Source organism: Xylocopa sonorina, chromosome 13 (genome assembly GCF_050948175.1).
Source record: "Xylocopa sonorina isolate GNS202 chromosome 13, iyXylSono1_principal, whole genome shotgun sequence".
NCBI lineage: Eukaryota > Metazoa > Arthropoda > Insecta > Hymenoptera > Apidae > Xylocopa > Xylocopa sonorina.
The window spans coordinates 5,418,502-5,438,540 of NC_135205.1; the positions used below are offsets into that span (position 1 = coordinate 5,418,502).

General features: G+C 38.7%; 1 protein-coding gene across 1 annotated transcript in view; it reads left to right on the forward strand.

Moving 5' to 3' along the window:
- Window positions 1-11,130, forward strand: part of LOC143430395 (mediator of RNA polymerase II transcription subunit 20-like) — a 102,673-nt gene extending 91,543 nt beyond the window's left edge. The window contains exons 3-5 of the mRNA XM_076906651.1: window positions 8,943-9,199; window positions 10,690-10,800; window positions 10,914-11,130. Of these exons, the coding sequence (XP_076762766.1) occupies window positions 8,943-9,199; window positions 10,690-10,800; window positions 10,914-11,006 (461 nt within the window). The 3' untranslated portion in view covers window positions 11,007-11,130. The remainder of the gene's footprint in view (window positions 1-8,942; window positions 9,200-10,689; window positions 10,801-10,913) is intronic.
- Window positions 11,131-20,039: the final 8,909 nt, after the last annotated feature.

The following is a 20,039-nucleotide window of genomic DNA, read 5'->3' on the forward strand; positions in this document are numbered from 1 at the left end:
ACGTCTGTAACTGCACTCGTACACCGCACGATGGGAAATAACTGCCGCGTTGCTTCTTATTTACACCGTTGGATCGGGTGCTCGGATCCTAATCGAGGGGACCCCTCGAGGCACTCCTCGCTATCTGGAGATCAGTCAACTCTTCCAATTATCCGTGACATTCCGTGACTTATCCGCCAGTTAAATCACGAATCCGATGAATTTCGAACATTCGATAACGAGCAAACCACAGGGACCGCGTTCAGTCAACCTATCGCTCTGATCTAACGTCGATGCTCCTCCTCTACGAATACTATCCTGGCTACCATCGTTCGTCCCCAGTTAACTAGTTACCAGTTAAACTCGTTCAACTCGCGCACCTCTCGCACGAGATAGCTCGGACAGGACTCGCACAAACGACTTGCTGCCGGTTCCAAAGCGGAAACACTTAAACTGGTCGAAATTCGATATACCCGCCACTTATTAGATGCACCGTTTCGTAGTTTAAGGTCACAGAGGGACGCAGAGGCAGCTGATAAAGGAGAGAGTCGTGCGAAATGTTTTGCTGTTGTTTCCGCGTCGGTCTAGCCGCGACGAAAGCAGGACATACACCCGGCGCTGAATCGCGGCCAACTGAGAGGGAGAAAACAGCCCCCTAGATACTAGCGTCGGTTGGCTGTGGCATCGCGCACAGAAACCCCCTGCGCAACGCTCTCGCCCCAACCATCGTGCAACGGGAGCGCGGCGAGGACCGTTCCAACGGCGAAACGGGGAATCTATCGCGTCCCGTCTTCGATGTTCACTTTCGCACCCTTTTACGTATTACGATATTACCGCCACGTGTTTCGTGTTCACGGATCGTACGTGTCGAACCAAGACTCATTTTATAATTACATTTTTTGGTGTAGAATTAAATGATGAATTTGAGTACAAATCTAAATATAAAAACCTATTTTTTTACACAACATAGTCACAGAAACGTCAATATTTAATAAGAAGAACAGTATTCTCCTATATCAATCAGCATAAAACTCCTTTGTTACCTTTGCTCACAAAACAGATATCCAGCAAAAGAATATACAAAGCAACCCTCGAATCTGTCAGATTCTCCCGCGAGTATCATCTCAAAGGGAACGCACCAAAGAAAACTGTATCGATAGGGAAACGTGGAATTTCAAAGATGCATTTTCGAGACCGTACAATGATGGTTATACACGCATTTCTGTTACAATGGACATAGCATCGATACATTTCTACTTGCTAATGTATAATGTTTCTTGATTGATATACTTGTGATTATAAATTACGTTTCAAATAATTTTAGAACGGAGAAATTATGATAATTGTGTTCAGAAGCAATGCAATGCGTATAATCAGTACGTCTATCCTATATACATCTACCCTAATTAGCAAATGAAACCTGCTAGTTTCGAGCAGCGCTAATAAACTCGATTAGATTTAACTGAGGTTCAAAGCGGTCGAAATTCGCCGCGATGCACCGGGGATTTCAGCGAGGTTTCACCCTCGAATTCCCATTGAAACGGCACGCGCCCTTTATGATCAGCTTTCCATCGACTTGTCGCGGTATAAGGGACGTTACAACCCAAACGTTGCAACGTTTAAAGTAACAACGTGAAAAGAGAATAGGGGACTGAAACCAAGCGAACACTGCTGCTTTTCGCGAGGTCAATCGGTTTTAATTGCGCGCTGCGGTTACTTGACTAATTACTTAGATTACTTGTCAGATGTTGTGACCGCCCTAATGAAACGACGTCCTTGCACCGAGCTAAATGAAGAAATTCGAAGATGAAAGTATTATATTTATTGTATGCCAGAGCTTGACTATATCAAAAATTCCACTTTGACATTACAGAAATGTTAACGTGCTCTACAAAATCCTCGTTAAAGAAAAGTTTCAACGAGAACTCTAAAATCTTACCGACCAAGCAATCGATGGACCAAACATCCTCTATAACCCCTCGAACATTACGGCGTTCGATCGAGTGAAATCGCCAGGCAACGAAACAGCAATTCGAGACCGCGTCGAATTAAAGGTCACGATAAAAAACGATTGCAGGATGTTGAAACACGCCCAGAAAAAGGATTCAACGTATCGGTCGCCAGGTTGAATGCCGGATAAATTGCTCGACAATGAAGTCCTGCGTACCCCAGACACAGCCGGATGAGATTTCTCGTTTCGACCCTGTGCAGCGGAGGGGTACCAGGAACACAATGGGTCTCGTGGTTCAAGCTGTTTGCGTCACGAGCCCTCGCGCGAGGGGAGGCGAAACGCGGATGAAAGGGTGAGAGAGCTCCGGCTCGCGTGACTCCCATTGTCGATGGGAACGATCTTCGATAGGGACGAATTCCGTAAGCCAGAACGAATGAGCGGCGGGGCTCGTGTGTGCCTAGCCTCAGTCGCGTCGCGGCACTTTTCCCCGATTAATCTTCGATATCGACTTCAATTTGTCACGACTCTTAAAACGGCCGCGCGCGATAGGCCGACCCACGAACGGTCCTAAAGTCGTTTCGAGAAGAAGATGAAACCAGATAGCCGTCGATCATTACGATCCTCTCTTTCACGATGAATATCAATCTCTCGCGATTACGTTGAAGCTGTTCCGCGCTTTTAGTTAGGAGTTTCGTCTAATGACGGTGCTGTGTGATCGCGTGAGATGGACAGGGGAAATAATTTCGTGTCGTTGTTTGATTTAGAGAGGATTGAATCTAATGGGATGTAATTCAATGAGTACGAAGAGAGAATTAACGGTGAAATTGGTAGGACATGTAAGAATTGTGTTTGTCGAAGGATTCACTTGAATTTCTCCGTGTTAACAAAGCTAATATTCGTTCGAATGTAATTACTCACGTTAGAAAAGATTATCGATTCGTTACGAGTCGTTATTTGAGTATTAGAGAAGGAGTAAAATAGAAAAATTGAAAATACTAGAAGCCTCACTACAATTTTATTATTTGCATGAAATTTAACGAATCGATCTCGTCTATTTGTCGAACATTAATCCACACTCAAAGGAAATATCCACGGAGCCTGTCATTCAAAGCTGCCATTCAAATTAGTCAAAGAAAACGCCGACTAATCCCTCTGCCATATGCCATCCTCAAAAATGGTCCACAGTAATCCTACAAGATCATTCTACGAAATCATTAATGAAACTCTCCGTTAACGTCTATCTTTGATTACTCGAATGTGAAGTGCTACTTTTCACGATGCCTCTTCGAAAGTTACCCTAAAAGAATTGCCAATTTCGATGCTGGAGGAGTGTTTTGTCTTGGGAAGCTCAATTGTTTCAACAGTTAACATTCTTGCTACGTGACAACGATGATGCATTGATTGCATAAAATGAACGGAAAGGATAGTAATTCGTATGGTTCCTCGATTGCACAGGCTGAGTAGATGATCTAATGAGAGATAGCAGGTAGCAATAGAGGGGACGGCTTGGGAAATTAGAAGGAGCAACAAACGCGAGCTCTTTATCGATCAGCCGGTCGCTTAACTTCGCCGACATCGTTCCAACTTTCTCCTTAAGCCCTGACATTATTATCAAAGTCAATAGTTGGCCAAACTATTCGAACAAATACCCCCCGTCCGCCTTCACTCTTGTGCTGTATAATCGAAGGTAGAATGAGATACGGAGATGCCCTAGGAGGTATGAGGGAAGATGATAGGGGGTAAGGTCGCCTATCGAGGGGGTCACTTTTCCTTACCAGCCCCTGCTCTATCCGCCGACAAGATTTGCGATCGCTTTATTAAAAGTTCCAGCTGCTGCCAGCCGATTGGCGATGCGCCCCGGTCAAACTTTATAAACTTGGTATCCCTATACTTATTAACGAAAGCGAAAAGTGGAAAATAAAAATAACGAAAAGAATAACTTTTGGCTCCAAGTAGAAGCACTCAGAGAGAAGCGTTTCGATATTCGCGTCACGAACCTCTCCCTCTCGTCGATACGAATGCATTCGTGATGTTTCCTTCTTCAATCGCTGTGGAATATGTACCTACTATTTTTGTCTAAAGAAAAAAAAATTTATCCACGTTTTACCAGCTACCCACCATGCTAATGGATAGGAACTCTCGCATCGGAAGATGAAAAACGATAATCGCTCGCGGGCGTATCGAATGCGATAAACTGACAGAAATATATCTACTATCTATGAAACACGTATCTATTATTGTATATTTTTCTACTTTTTTATTTTATATATTTCCTCTTATAGTGCGTATCAATAATAAAATAGCAGGCATTATGGATTTCCTTAAGCCGATCAACATCCACGCGAAAACAACGAAATACTTCCATCGAACCGTTGATTTATGTTCTCGTCGACAATACCACAATATTTGGACCGTGAAGCTGTTAATCAACGCGAAAAATATCGCGTCGTATATTTTTTAATGGCGGCCCCGCGCCCGTGGCCGTATCTCCGGTTTAAAAGTTGCCGCGAATCCGTAGCGTATTTCAACAAAATTGATAACTTCATCATAAATTCCTTGACGCGATCCGATAGCGTAACGAAACGCTTGCGCCAGGGTCAGTGGCGTTGTTGCAGGGAACGGGGCCTTTGAGGGATGAGAAACGTCGGAGGGGCATCAATTTACGTCCGCTTTAGTCGAACGTTTCGCTATTAAAGAACATAAATTCGCGATCCTGGCCAGCGCAGTTAATGGAGCATCGATACTTGAAACGCATAAAGATTAACGATCGTCTATCACTGCGCCGCGCTTCTCCTCAACCCGTTGCCTTTATTCGTCCATTCAAATTCCTTGGAACAACTCGCTTCTTTTTCTCAAAGGGTAGTTGTTGTAAGGTGAACCGAATTTTACGATTTTTCACATGGCCAATAACATCCATAGTTAATTTTTCTGGTAGCCTCTTGTTGATTCTCAAACTAAGCAACGAATATTTTGATGCGCTGTCTTATGCTTTTCCTTAACACCTATTGTTCTCGAAACTTGGTTTCATTTCCTTTATAATGAGCGGATGAAATCGCTTCATTGAATAGCGAGCAAAATTCGAAGAACCTGTACTTGGAACTAAGCCTTAAAGCACTTAAGGAGCGCTCTGTACGCGATGCAAGAACCTCTCCGCGCCCACTTGCAAAATCTCGACAGACGCTGGCGTTCGGTGCCGTTATCACGGCATGGGGTTAGCGATGCATATTTTATCATAGACGTCTCAAACTAGAGCGACGCGTATCGTTGACCTGATACACGATACGGTGGACAATAAATTAGAGATGGGAGCTGCGCCCAGCTGCGTGTTAATTCGTCGGTGCGGCGGCCGAGCGAGCTATCGCGAAGCCCACCGCTTGATTTATCGGCCAAATAATTCGCCGCTTCATATAGTAACGCTTCATTAATAATTTCTCGCGGCGTATAACGTGGTGGAGCGGAATGCTCGCGGAGCCGCGGCGCTTTCGGCTCGAACGGCGAAATTGGATCAACGCGGTAGATACCTTGGACAAAGACAGGTGCAATCTCGACGGCGCGATCGCTCAATGAGAGTAATTAATGGGCCGGTCGTGGACCTGCATCGTAACGATAAAACTCGCCCGATGAAAGAGAGAAAGGGTGGCGTAATAGGGAAGATGAGGACGATGGAAGGTTGAAAGAACAGGGGGGAAGAAAGTGAACCGATTCCAGATAAGGGGAAGAGAGAGTGGAAAGAAGTGAGAAGCGATGATACAGCACGCTGAAGCGATTAAGGTCTTAACTACATGAACATTACACTCGAGAAAATATTGTAAAGAAGGTTCAAAAGTATGTTATCTATAAATATTTCTTCCAGTCACTGTATATTCTTGTATCGTAAACTGTAATTTATAAAGAGATTTCAACAGATCACAATTACGTTCGACGGGGGCGTTACAGTCGAAGAATTTGCGAGCAGAGATTGAAACCGCATAGCCGAACCCAAGATCAACTTTATCTCGTAATTTGTTACTAACCGACGTTTTTTACGAGCCTTATTTCACAGCTATCGGGCGTGCAGCTCGATAATGAACCGCAATTGCGAGTCTGCACGAACCCCGTGCACGAGCACCGATCGAATACCCGATACTCTCGATTACGTTGCCTTCTGACGGTTGATGATCGGTCGAACAGCTATCATACACGACCAATGTGTATGTATGCGACTGATGAACATCTTTTGCTGGTTCAATGTTGTCTTGAAACATTATACACGATGCTCGGAAATTTAATAAAAAATATCGATGACGATAATAAACCGAATGCCAACATGATTAATTTTTAAAGTGCGACAATAAATTGTAGACATTTTTCATCTATAAACAAGACAAAACTCCACTCGTCGCAAGAAACTTTTACTCAATACCCAATGAACCGAACGCTTGTCTGACTAGCGTCACCTAATCTACTGCCAATCATCACTTCAACAGGACAAATCATTGACAATGAGAGGAATCACTGAACTTGTACTATACATATGGACTTATTATTTACAGGAACTAAATTGATATAGACTGAATTGAATCCTCTCCAAACGACTCCATCCTATGAATGTTACAGTCGTACACTTAAAAGGGTTAACCAAGCATTCTTTCAGTTGAAAATATGGAAGGCTCAAGGCAACAATGAAATTCTCCACGGAAAGTTGTCCCTAGAAGATCTGAAATTTTCTATCTAAGAACATCATATTCTATCACCATGTCCTTTAAAAAATGCTGCTCAAGATACAAACAAATGGTGTCTATAATGCGCAGACCGCCATGCTCTTAACCTGGTATTAATCCGCTTAGATATTTATTTCAGGGTCATTAAACTGATAAGATGTTATTGCTTGGTGATCCTCGCGGATACAGAGGGTGGCGAGCCACATTTGCGGCTCCTGCGGCGCCTGTACATCCGTGTCCGCGATGCATACGTGCGATACAGACGATGCGGAATGCGGCATGCGGCGCGTCACAGGGCCGTACACGGTCGCTGGTGCGAATTACCCCGCGGGAAACGGAAGAGGATGCCGCGTAAGGACGCGTAAAGCACGGTTTCTAATCAGCCTGTTCGTTGATACGAATCGATCTGCCCATGTTCTTTGCACTGTTTGCATCAAATTACCAAACGGAAATAGGTTGCGGTTCGCGTGCCGACCGTATCGAGATATGTTGTAGCAGCGAATGTAAACCGCAACTAATCTGTGTTCTTTGCACTAGTTCTCTTAATTTCGTATGACACGATCATTTTTTAAAACTTAACCCAATCTACCCTAATCACCGTGTCATGTCGGGCATGTAAGCCTTATTTCGCGAGAAAACATTCATTTTCCATGGAATGAAAGACGGGATAAGACTGACCATGTTTATGGCGCTAAACTTAACCAGTGGCAATAAATAAAGGCATAAGTGGTGTACAATTAAAGCGCATAAAGCTGTCCGCGGGTCCCTGCGACCTGCAATTAAGAATTTTGTCATTCGACTCTGGGGTGAGAGGAGAGGAGAGGGATGCGTTATAGTTCGTCCCATAAATAATTCATAGGTTGGAGGTTTGCAGGCGGCAATAGCCAGCTATTATGGTGGACGGACCAGGTGAGGGGTTGCACTGGATGAATTATGAATATTCAGTGGAGTTCGCACGTCGTACGTTTCAGACCGGCCAGCATTAATCCCCCTGATACACGCGAGACGAAGTTCATCACGCGAAATTCATTTCAATCGAAATCCTGTTCGATCTTGTTGCACAGTAGAAGAGATGATTGAAACTCATTGATTAAAATGTAGCAAAACTGTTAAAAACACTTTTGAGACGCGAGATTATATCGGGAAGGAAATTTACGTGTAGTACAATGATGTACGCGTAAAGGCAACTCCATCCTGTAAACTTCAATAATAAACCGTGAATGGGATATATGTACTCTAGTCTATAGATATATGAGAAATTATTATCTAATACGTTCTAGAATATTGCATCAAGTTGATTCGAAACCTAAAAACAGTAAAATAATCCAATTACAGATAATAAAATCTAGCCTCGGATCCATCAGATTTCCATTTCATTCGCGCATAATTCAATTCTGTCCGATTTCATTATACCCTGCATCAACTGAACTACATTATCATCTTGTCCGTTTCAATTGATCGACTTTAATCCTATCGTATTACGCGAAAGCGCCAATGACGATATAATTGTTTACATCGAATCAGCTAATTGAAACGCGAAAATGATGGAATCTGATTACCACCGTTCCGCATTTCCACAACCATACGCGTAATACACGGGGATCGTCCAGATCGTTTATTCCCGATCTTCAGACAAAAATTCTGAAGCGGAAAAGTGATGCAAAAAATTGCACCTGAGAGGAATTTGAACGTCACTTTGATCAAACAAATATGCTAATAAATCACTCGTCGGAAGTTGATGGAAAAAGTTTGTTTCTGCCCTCGTAAGATAGGAACAGGAAGCTGATAGGAAATAGGCGGATCGACTAATCGCGGATATTAGTTCTCGTTAACTAGCTGTCTAGAGAATTCGAAATTTATCGGAAAACGACGTGCTGGAGATTGTCGTTCCCAAGCAATCCCGATAGTTTTCGCGTTCGGGGATTCACCGTACAACTTGATAACATACGAGACGGAGGGTAGAAGTTGGACGTGGCACGGGCTGAACTTCAAGTTGGATCCAAGTTTAGCACGGTCCTGTTATATGCACGTGCAGGCCGGTGTAAACAAGGCCAACTTGGTGCATGCTAAGCAGAGGTACATCATTGTGCACGATTCTATTCTCTATTCTATTATGGGCCATCCCATAACGAATATAAATATTCTAAGCCATTAAAATCTCGCGTAGAAAACTTTAGAAGACGTGGAAAATTGGTAGACGAGTGGCGAACCACTTGAGAAATTAAAGCAACCAAGTTCTACGCGAAGTACTTTACTGTCACTACACAAGTGTAATGGGTTTTCAACTTTTTTTTTTTGTTTGTTTTTTCCAGGCGTTCAACGAACTCTTCATGTTCTTCATAATTCAGAGCAACCGGCATCTGCGTTCGCCATTTTGGAGTCTGGTAATAAAGTGGTCCCACTGATAGCTGACGGTCTCTTCGATCTATTAATGTACAAAATCACAAGCATCTACACGAACAAGATGCAGAAGATGGAATCAAAGGGTCCACGATTCGAGATCGGTGATTTTTGCGTCAAACTTGGCAGCGTGACGATTAATCAAAACTTCAAAGGTGTATTGGTCGAGGTAAGCGTCAAGAAGAAAGGTCGATGGTTTAGAGCAATTTTTTATCTCTGAGAAACTAATTAGCCACGAAAATAATGCAAAAATCCGAGAGGAACTGGCCTCTTTTTCCATTCATCCCCGACGGAAGAGGTGCATAATTCATCGTATAGCCGAAGGGAACTTTTAGCCAGACAATCGGTTGAATTGAATTAATAATCGCGACAGACGCCTAGCCTGGTGATTTTCACGAAACTCGTTACCAAGTGCCCTAGCTACTGCGACCGCGAGATACCGAAGGGATCGCGGTAGCTAATTAACTCGCGATTAAACTTGGAAATCGGCAAGATAGCCTACGCTACTTTCGGACGTCTTACAGATCACGTGAATCCCGTGCAATATCGATCGACAAACTCTGTCCATCGTCAGTTTTGTGATACACGCACGTGAATCCCTGTGTGTGTTAGTTATGAATATGATCACAAACGAAACAGTTTCCTCTATAATACGCGTCGATGAAATTTCGATAAAATTCGCGGAAAATCGAGACAGATATCAAGAACAGGTATGGAATATGATTTATACGATTTAAATTGAACTATTTATTGAATTGGTGAGTCAGAGCGGCATTTTAGTAGCTGGTTAATAAAAATTGAATTTCAATTGAAATCTGTCTGAATACCGCTTTTATTCCAATCCTGAACGTATTTCACCCCTTTCGCATACGCGGATTTCGATTCGTGTACACCACTGATGCATTTATTTGTGCAAACCTTTTCCGTAAATGTACAATATGTACGCAGGATATATCTGCCGATGTGAGAAAGTCTCTTTTAGATGCTCTCCAAAAGTTAAAGTAACAAATTCTTCAAAAACAAGCAACATGAAAAGCTTTCCAGTTTATTTTGTTGAAAAGAAAATTTATCGAATAGAACAATGATATTTTTTGAAATTCCACAATTCTACAATGGCGGACACAATGCAAACAGTGACATATTTTGGCAACATTCCCAAGTATCTTTTTTCCGTTATCAGAAGTAACAACTGTTCCTCGTATCATGACCAGAGTTTTAAGCGCGAGAATGTTTCTCGGTCAGCCAGTGTCACGATGACAATGGTGTAACTTCCGTTCTACAAGCTGGAAACGCGACGGTCCAGCAACGTGGCCTTTTCGCGCAATCCACCGGCCATTCGTATCGGTAAACAGCACTATTTGTACCCTCTCAGGACGTCGAATACGTTACGATAAAACCCCATGTCCTCCATTAATTTCATCGAAGAAAATACTATCGTTGCTGCTAACTCACGCTTCTCGATTCTGCCATTTTGTTTGTTCCTTGTCTTCTTCTTCTCTTCCAAAAAGGGAAATCATTCCAAGATATTCTTGCAGTCTTCCCAATATTATATACATAATGTTTCTTCTGAAGAAATTAAAAAATATGTCGTTCTACATATATGTATACTTTTCGTCGGTTTTGAATGTAGGAGTCCTATATCATTTTTGTTTTTTACAGGTAGAATACAGGCCCTGCGTTGTTCCCGGAAGTGCATGGGAATTAATGCGTGAATTTTTGCAAGGGTTCCTTGGATCCACTGTGTCTAATCAAGCACCGCAATATTTACAGGTAACAATGAATAATGTTTCAAACATAGAAAACAAAGCAATAGAGTTCTCTATTATGAAAATAAATGGAAAAATATTATGTATGTTCATATAAATTTTCGGTTTTTTTTATAGAACCGGATGAACGATATTTATCAACCATTGGATACAATACAACAATACTTGGAACACTTTGGTCAGTACAGAAAAGCTACGGGTGTAATATAAATAAGTAATTTGTCTTTATATCAAGATTCTGAAGTACTTTCACTCCGTTTATGATTTTAACAATCATACCATTCAATAAATGTACAAACAACTGATTACTATAGCAATAAATTTGACCTAATAATATCATTAATTAAAAATAAAACGAATAATAAACTACATAATCCTGCATTATCATCCAACAACAAACCTAACAGTGACATCTAGAAAAGACAACGTGCAACCGATAGAGTCGTTGAGTTGCTGTTATCAAAGTAGAAATCTGTACAACGATAATTAAATTTTATATATTGCATAAAAAACAACCCTAGTATCACTATCATCGTTACTGATTCGGCGTAGAATTTGAAACTGTGTTACTACCCAATTCTATATCGAACGTCATTCATACATCGAAAGTATTTCACACACCTATTATAAACAATTTTATCTGAAAATCTCTATCATATTTATATCTACTATAATTAACTTTGAAACATTTCTAATTGAAATGAGATACTATTTAAATCAATTTAGACAAAATTAAAACCTATGGCAGCCATTAGCTCAAATTATTTGCTACGTAATTTATAATTATATCAAACCACGTTTGATACAATTAACAATTACATATAACAAATAATGCCCGGGTCTCACCACGTGGAGGTTGCTGCGAATGGAGACCCACCCTAGCCGCGTCCCATCCACCCTCCTTTTAAGCAAATTTTCATTTAATGAAATCTCCTTTCAACATATATTTGCGACGTAGTCGCTATGCAAATATACGGTCAAAGGAGTTTTCTATACAATATTCGCGAAACTAAGGTGAAGTTGGAAATATAAATTTATGTAGAGAGAAGACAAATTTAGATCGAGAAACAAATTATTGGACAAGAAGCCTAAACAACCTACATAAACGACAAATTATACTATAACCAGAACTAATGGATAAAAATGATGCAAACATGCACATGCACATGCACATGCGTTATACTACAGATACATGCAACCATGCAGAATACGGTAACACACAAAATAACCACTTCCGAACCATTACAAAGAAATAACAAAAACGTATAATGTATAATGTAACATAGACTTATTAGTAAGTAAAATTTAAATATATGTATTGCACATATTATCCCAACGTCTGCAGCATCTGAAACAGAAATGTACAGCATACGAAAAAATAATAGATGGAGAGGAGTTCGCCAAGAGTGCGAAGACCTGCGAAAATAGAAACACACGCACGCATAAACAAAATATAAATTATAATATAGAAATACATACATACAAAAATACATAGAAAAATGAAAATATATATCATTTAAATATAATTTCGTAATATACTTTTTTTAGTACCTCTATGTTCTTTCATTTACCCTTTTATTTGTGTTGTAGATATATCGTCATACTTCCATCTAGGTAGCTCCTGATATAGTCCCTTTTGTTATAATAAAAAGTATGGCTTCCAAACACTGAACCTTTTTCTAAAATCTTAAGTCTGTAACAAACTTGTTCAATGGATTAGTAACAGTACACACATATATATATATATGTAGATATACAAGATATACAAGAATGTAATAAACATAAGTATGTTACAACAATTGGACACAGAAATATTACTTTATCGAATAATACATTTGATACATATATTCTTACATGTATTTTGATATGACAAAAATTTGAATTTACTTGTATTTCTATCTCATGTTTTATTGTTCTTAAATAAATTAATTAAATTGCGATCTGATAACAAAAATTAATCTCAATGAAAAATCTTAGAAGTATTTTAATACTATATTTACATGAGATTGTATGCTAATATCTTCATCAATTTTAAAAAATGATACATACTTATGCACAAAACACTAATAGAATGTTTAAAGATCAGTCATGAATTAATATTAAATAAATAAATTATTTATTTATTAAGTAACAGAAGTGACCAAGTATATTTTAATGAACAATGCCTATTTATTGAACAAAGTAGTGTATAATATTTTCTGACAAACGCTCGATTTGTAATCAAACGAAAACACAAGAAATAATTCAATAGAAATCTTCATCCAACATAGAAACAATTTACTATTATTCATTATATTTATTATTAAACATGAAATAATCATCATATTTTTAAAGATTATATATCAAGAAACAAAGTGAGCAAAATTATTCCCGACAAGAGCCACATTGTGGCGCTCTTCATAATTCGCAACACTAATTGACTAAATGACGAATAAAGAAAATCTGAAATTTAATCGCGGGGTGTGTCATGAAAAAGCAATTCGCGAGCAGCCACCTCATGGCGCTTTTCTTAATTCGATACGCTAATTTATACACCCATAATTTAAGCACGCAACGCTAATAAGAGAGATTTTTAAACAATGATCTGCATAAGTGCAATGTCACCACGGTGCAATGTAGCCCTTTGGCTACTGTGGTGACTCTATATGCCAGATCGTACTTCCACAACGCAAGTGGAAGATTTTTTAGATGTGACATCGCATTCTGGTGCGACGTAGATCCTTTGGATGACGTTTCCACCAAATCAGTGGAATATTTGGGCAACTCATTAATCGCAACACTATCGCTAGAAACGCGTAATTTATTATCGCAACACTAAATAGAATCAGGAACTTAAGAATTGAAAACTATTATTTCCACAAGAAACAAAATGCAATTACACGCGATACCCGTAAATCGAAACACTATAAAACTAATCAAAAATTATTAATGTATATTAAAATAGCAAATACAATTTAACATTATTCGCGAAACAAATATTAGCAAATAATAATTATATATTTAACAAACAAGCGCGATCTCATGGTTCGCAACATTAAAAGAGCAACGCGATTATCATTTCTACGCAACTCTAATTCAAAGCCCGATATATTAATTAATACGCAACTCTAATAAAACTCGCGATCTGGATTAGGACGTAACTCTAATACAAATCGCGATCTGAATGAAGACGCAACTCTAATAAAAATCGCGATCTGGAGTTAAACGCAACTCTAATAAAACCACGATTTAGATTTGTTCGCAACTCTAAGAGGAACCGTAATTCATTATACGCAACACTACAATTGAAATCGCGATTTGCCCCATCTGATGAGCCAGCATTCAGCTAGCTATAATATACTACTACTACACAAATATGAGCACAGTGACAAAGTAGTAACAAAGAATGACTTTGCATTCAGAGAATTACTTCCAAATGCATAGTCATTAGTAGTTGCCCTCTTCTCCGGGCCTCTTCGGCATATAGCCTCTTCTTTCTTCGGGCTTGAAGCCCAGTAACAAAAAGTCCTGAAACTTATATCTAAGCTCGAGATTTCCTGAGCGCAAACCAAAGAATAACATATAAAGGTGAAATAAAAATGTAAATCGCGAGAACTTGGAGTGCACGAAGACAAGCAACGATTGCAAAGAATCGTTGTTCATACAAACGTGCCAAACCTCGAGCAAAAAATACGTTCGTTTCGACCAATTCGCGACCACGACCGCGGGGCGATTCGAAAAATCGATCGAGTAAAGTCAGTGGCGAACGGCAACCCCCGTTCGCGCCAGCTATACCGTCGATCTTTCAAATCTAATTCCCTGAAACAGGTTGAACCACGCGAGAAACGCGCCTGCCCGATCGGAGACTGTGGTCAACCTGCCCGGCCCTACCTACTTATTATTAACAGACAAACATACCAGAAGTAAGCTACCTACCTACCTAGCGCTATATTTAAAATGGCAAAAGATTCACACCAACACATTCATTCAACCCCCGGAAATTCTCATTCAAACACTCGGGCGCAAAAAGCCTACACTAGAGAGAACGCCCCGGGACGCCTCCGACACCCGAGCTTGGCATACAACTTTCACACTCTAAGGGTACGTACCAATGCTGTAATCGACTGACAAGACTAGCGAACATTGCGTACAACGCCAGTAAAGCGTTTCTATCTACATTTAACTGTCTAATGTGAAATTTGAAACATTGGAAAAATCTGTATTTTCCATGAAACACAGAAGTTATATTAACCACGAGAATTTTATTGGAATTGGTACTATTGCAGCGATTAAGAATAAATTTGGTACCATTTGTAAGTAATAGCAAATTGTTTCTATGGAAACGACGCACTTCCACGGCCTAACCACACACACACACACAATGTGGAAGATACGTCGTGCACGATACACTAGCTCGTCAGCCGCGAAAAAAACATTTCATTAGTTACAATCATCGTGCCCATCGCCTTTTCCTCACCCAAGTAGCACCTGGGCACGTGAGTGCGGTACAGGCAATGAACACGGAAAGGGTTAAACCTAAAAATCCTGATCTAATTATAATGGTTAACACTTCGTTGAAAGTTATTCATTGATAGTTATTACGCTGCCCAGAGGATGAACAATGACACGCTGGATTTTTTACAGTACCCTCAAACGTAATCCCTGGGCATGATCTTAAAAATGATCAAGCCAAATATACGCGATAATGCCGCTATAGCCACCAGCGTCGTTGACGCATTTTCGCGTCCGCGAAAATGGTTAACGTGACCAAAATGTCATCGAATAACATTCCAGACACGGCCTCCCATGAGGCAGGAATTGAGATACGCTCAATTAGCGCGCCGCGAACCCCTAAGCGAGATTCGAAGCTACCAATACCCTTGGTGAGGGTGGCGGGCTCCCCCGCCTGCCCTTCGGAATAGCCGAGGGCCTTACGGACGAGGCAGGGCGCCCGTACTGGGACGCTATAGCGACAGTTAACAAACTAACCGGACATGAAGCTAGAAATGCTCTATGCAGTGGAGTAACTAACTACCAATTATTAAATACTGATCGAGAAATGAGAAAGAAGCTTGACAATTCATTATAACATTATAATGCTTAGAATAGAATTAAAATACGCGGCGCGACGCGAACAAAGTGAAAGATTCTGCACCCTCAAAAATGATCGACATCCTTTGAGATGTATCCCTTCCTTCGAAGCGAACCCTCCCTCAATCTGGTCTCGAAAACAATCAAAGCAAACCCATAAGAGGTTACTACTACAGCCACCAGTACCATTTGACGTATTTTCACGTCCGCGAAATGTTTAACGTGACCAGGTGCCTACGGTGACACCCAGGCACGACCTCTCCTTGAGGCAGGGATTGGGATACGCCCAATCAGCCGGCAGTGAACCCAGTGCAGTAATCTAGTACGCAGTCCACCACTACCGATGCCCTCGGTGGGGGTGACGGACTACCCCGTCTGCCTTTTGGAATAACCAAGGGCCTTACGCAACGGGATAGAGGCCAATACTGGGACGCTGTAGTGGTAACACTTCGCTACTCGACGATGAACGCAAAGTTCATTTATTAACTGATAAGAATAATTAAATTTAAATTCAAAATTAAATTTCGAATTCAAGTTAAATTTCAAATTAAAAGTAAATTTAAAGTTAAAAATAAACTTTAAATTACAATTAAATTTAAAATCAAAGTTAGATTCGAAATAAAAATTAAATTTAAAATCAATTATTTTATATTCCGTGCATTATAATAATAGAAGGAATTGGAAAGTGTCTCCCTCATTATCTCGAACAATATTCAATTTAACTATAGAATAATATCTAAATTTATAAGAAATGTACTATTGTCGAGCGATCTTGTCATCAAAGCAAACATTCTAAAATATGAAAATAATATTCAAGATCAAGGCTTTGACTTCAAAATCTACTCGACGCAAAATGCCTTCTTGCACATGTGTATGAACATAGTTCCGAAAATCAGACTTTAATTACAACGAAAGCTACATTATATATTTATAATCTATTCCATATATATGATTTATTTCATGCATTCAATTTGCAATAAATACAAACTCGATAGTTTCTATCATATTAAATCAACATTAAAATAAATATTACATATCTTTGTATCGATAATGATGCACTTTGTCCACATTATTGGACACCAATTATAATTATTGCAGATACGAAGTCGGAGGGTATCCGACTTCACCACTATGTACTGCTATGACAAAGCAGTTTTCATATATTGTATATTACTTATTTATCCACAAAATATATTATTACTACATATACATAGATGTATATAATTATTAATATTCATAAGAATATTGTACCTTTATATATATTCATATCTAATATAACTATTGTAATATTCATACTTATTTATTTATTTATTTATTTAATAATTATCAAACATTACTACTTATTATGACATTTAAAACCGCGAAGTACAAGAAGACCTAGCCTGATCTAATAAATAACACACATAAAATAAATGTTACTACTCATGGATATATCCATTGTATATTCATGGTCACTGTGCTCATCAGATAAATTCTACGTAATTACAACCAGTCACCCGTGCCGATTTGGACCTTTCGTCCTACGACATGATTGGGTGACCAGAGGAACTTAAATGCATGCGACTCACCGAACGGTGAGTAGAGCAGCTCAGTCAGAAGTCATCTGTGATGTTGCTGGCACCTGGAGGAAGTCATCGAAGACGTTGCCAATGCCTGGGGGAAGTCATCAGGGATGCTGAAGCCTCGGTGAAGTCGTCGGAGATGCTGAATCCTCGATGCAAAAGTGGCATCTGAATCCGTAGTATAAGTAGCTGAAAAAAACTTAAATAGAAACCACATTATTATAATTTATCCTTTAAAATCATATAATATGATATATAATACCATAAATAAAATTATATTATATAAATATAATTAAAATCAATCCAAATTATGTTAATTTTGCAATGAAAAAGACTAAAAGTTTAACAAATTTAGAATTGTAAGTAAGGTACAAAAGATACTTACATTTTTGGCTTTTGAAGCACAGCGAAGTCCTTTGGGAAGACAGCAATGACTCTAATACCGCGAGGCAGCAAATATTTAAAAAAAAAATAGGAATAAAAAAAAGAAAATAAAAGACTACAAAGCTATGGCCATTTATACGAATCAAACACTGACTCTACTTTTTCGCGTATGATTATTAAAAAAAAAATGTAATTGAAATTAGAGCAGCTGTGCTCTAAGTAATATTAAAACTATTTATCGGAACAAACACTGATTCTACCGACCGCATTGCGCGCGGTCACCAAAATTTTCTGAAAGAAAGACATTGTACATGGGAAAACAAGGGGTATGAATAAAACAACACATTTTACTTTTATATTATTTGTCGTTTTCTCCTAATCGAGCGTTTGTCAAAGAAAATATTACTTTCTTTCTACATTATTTAGCTATAGCACAAATATTATATATATGTATAAAACATTATGCATAAATAAAATAGATTATAAAATTTGAATATATTTTATAATATATTCAAATATGATAAACTATTTATGAACACCAAAATATAACATGACTGATCGATAAAAATTCTACTGTGATTATTTGTTATACACTATGAATTATGTATCAAACATATCAATTATATATCATTATACAGTATGAATTATATATCAAATGTTAACAAATAATCAATAAAAATGTTAACAAATAATGTTAACAAACAATCAATAAGAAAGATATATAAATTTATACCATACGTTCCTCTTGTCACCTCTTTTAGATATCAATGCAATATTAGTCGTCATATCCATTGTTTGTAAGATGTAACTCATTAAAAATCTGTAACAAAAGAAAACAAAACAATTCGAATAAGTGTACAAAAGTAAAATTAGTTACGACGAGATTTTATAATAACTAAGTACTAAAATAAATCATACAAAAAGAAGAAAGAAAAATAAAAGTTAAAGATATATTTATATTTATAATAATAATGTTAATAATACAGTAAAAGTGTTAATAGAATCACAATTGAAAATACTACGTCGTCGATAAAAATGTAAACATACCTCAAAAGTAGAAGCGTGGTCTCGGTACGCGTATTACCAGCGGCAGAGGTCATCCAACTGGCGGTCCAACGCGCGTCCTTTTGACATGTACGCGTCTCATTACCAAATTTCCATCGAAGACATCATTGGTCATTGTTGAATAGTGATTACGATGTTAATTACTCGTTATATCCATTGGTTGATGGATATAACTGATCGAGAATCTATAACAAAGGGAAATAAAAGAATTCGAATTAGTGCGCAATAGTAAAACTCGAAGACATACCTATAATAACGTTTAATAAGTAATTAATCGAGCACATAATGATTAAATAATGTTAATAATAGAACAAAAGTGTTAATAGAATCACGATTAAGTATATTACGCAGTCGATAAATGTTGTACGTACCTCAAATGCAGGAGCGCAGCTCAAAACGTCTTACCGATAGCAGAGGTCGACACGAACTGGCTGGCGATACCGCTCCCCGCACGACCCGTACGCACCCGACGTAGTCCCGAACGTAGCCGAACGTAGTCCCACACTCCGTTTCCACACCCCACTCGGTGGCCTTGATATTTCGTTCACTGCTTCAAAATTGCAAACATAGTAAATTGAAAGTTTACAACAAAGGACATGTGTCCAAAACATGGATTCTAGGAAACCTCTCTTACGTATTTTTCTTAGAAATGTTTGTACTGTTGCATTATGATACGCACTGTCCTTGTACAACATACACTTACGTATAAAACACGTATAATATAGGAAATTCTTTATTATGCGTATATATATTATTTTATTATCTATATGATGCTAATTGCGAATATTGTAATATATCATATATTGAAATATTCGAATTTGTGTCTTAAGAAAGAAAGAATTTATTGCAATAAATCCTTTTCTTTCGAGACAAAATTTATGAGTTGGAAGAAAGAAATATTTCAACTTACATTCCTCCGCATTTCGTTACAAATTCACATCACGAACTAGCATAAAACATTCTCCAAGCTTTATTTTCACATTTTTTGACAATTTAAGTTCTCGAACACTTTATATCTAACTTAAAAATGACAAATTCAAGGAACGATAAAAAGAGACGCCACCGTCACCTCAGCTTGAACTAATCTACGAGAAGTTTGAATTTTACGAATGGAACGTGGTTGGTCAATACGTGATACATTATGGCTTCCATAAAGACCATT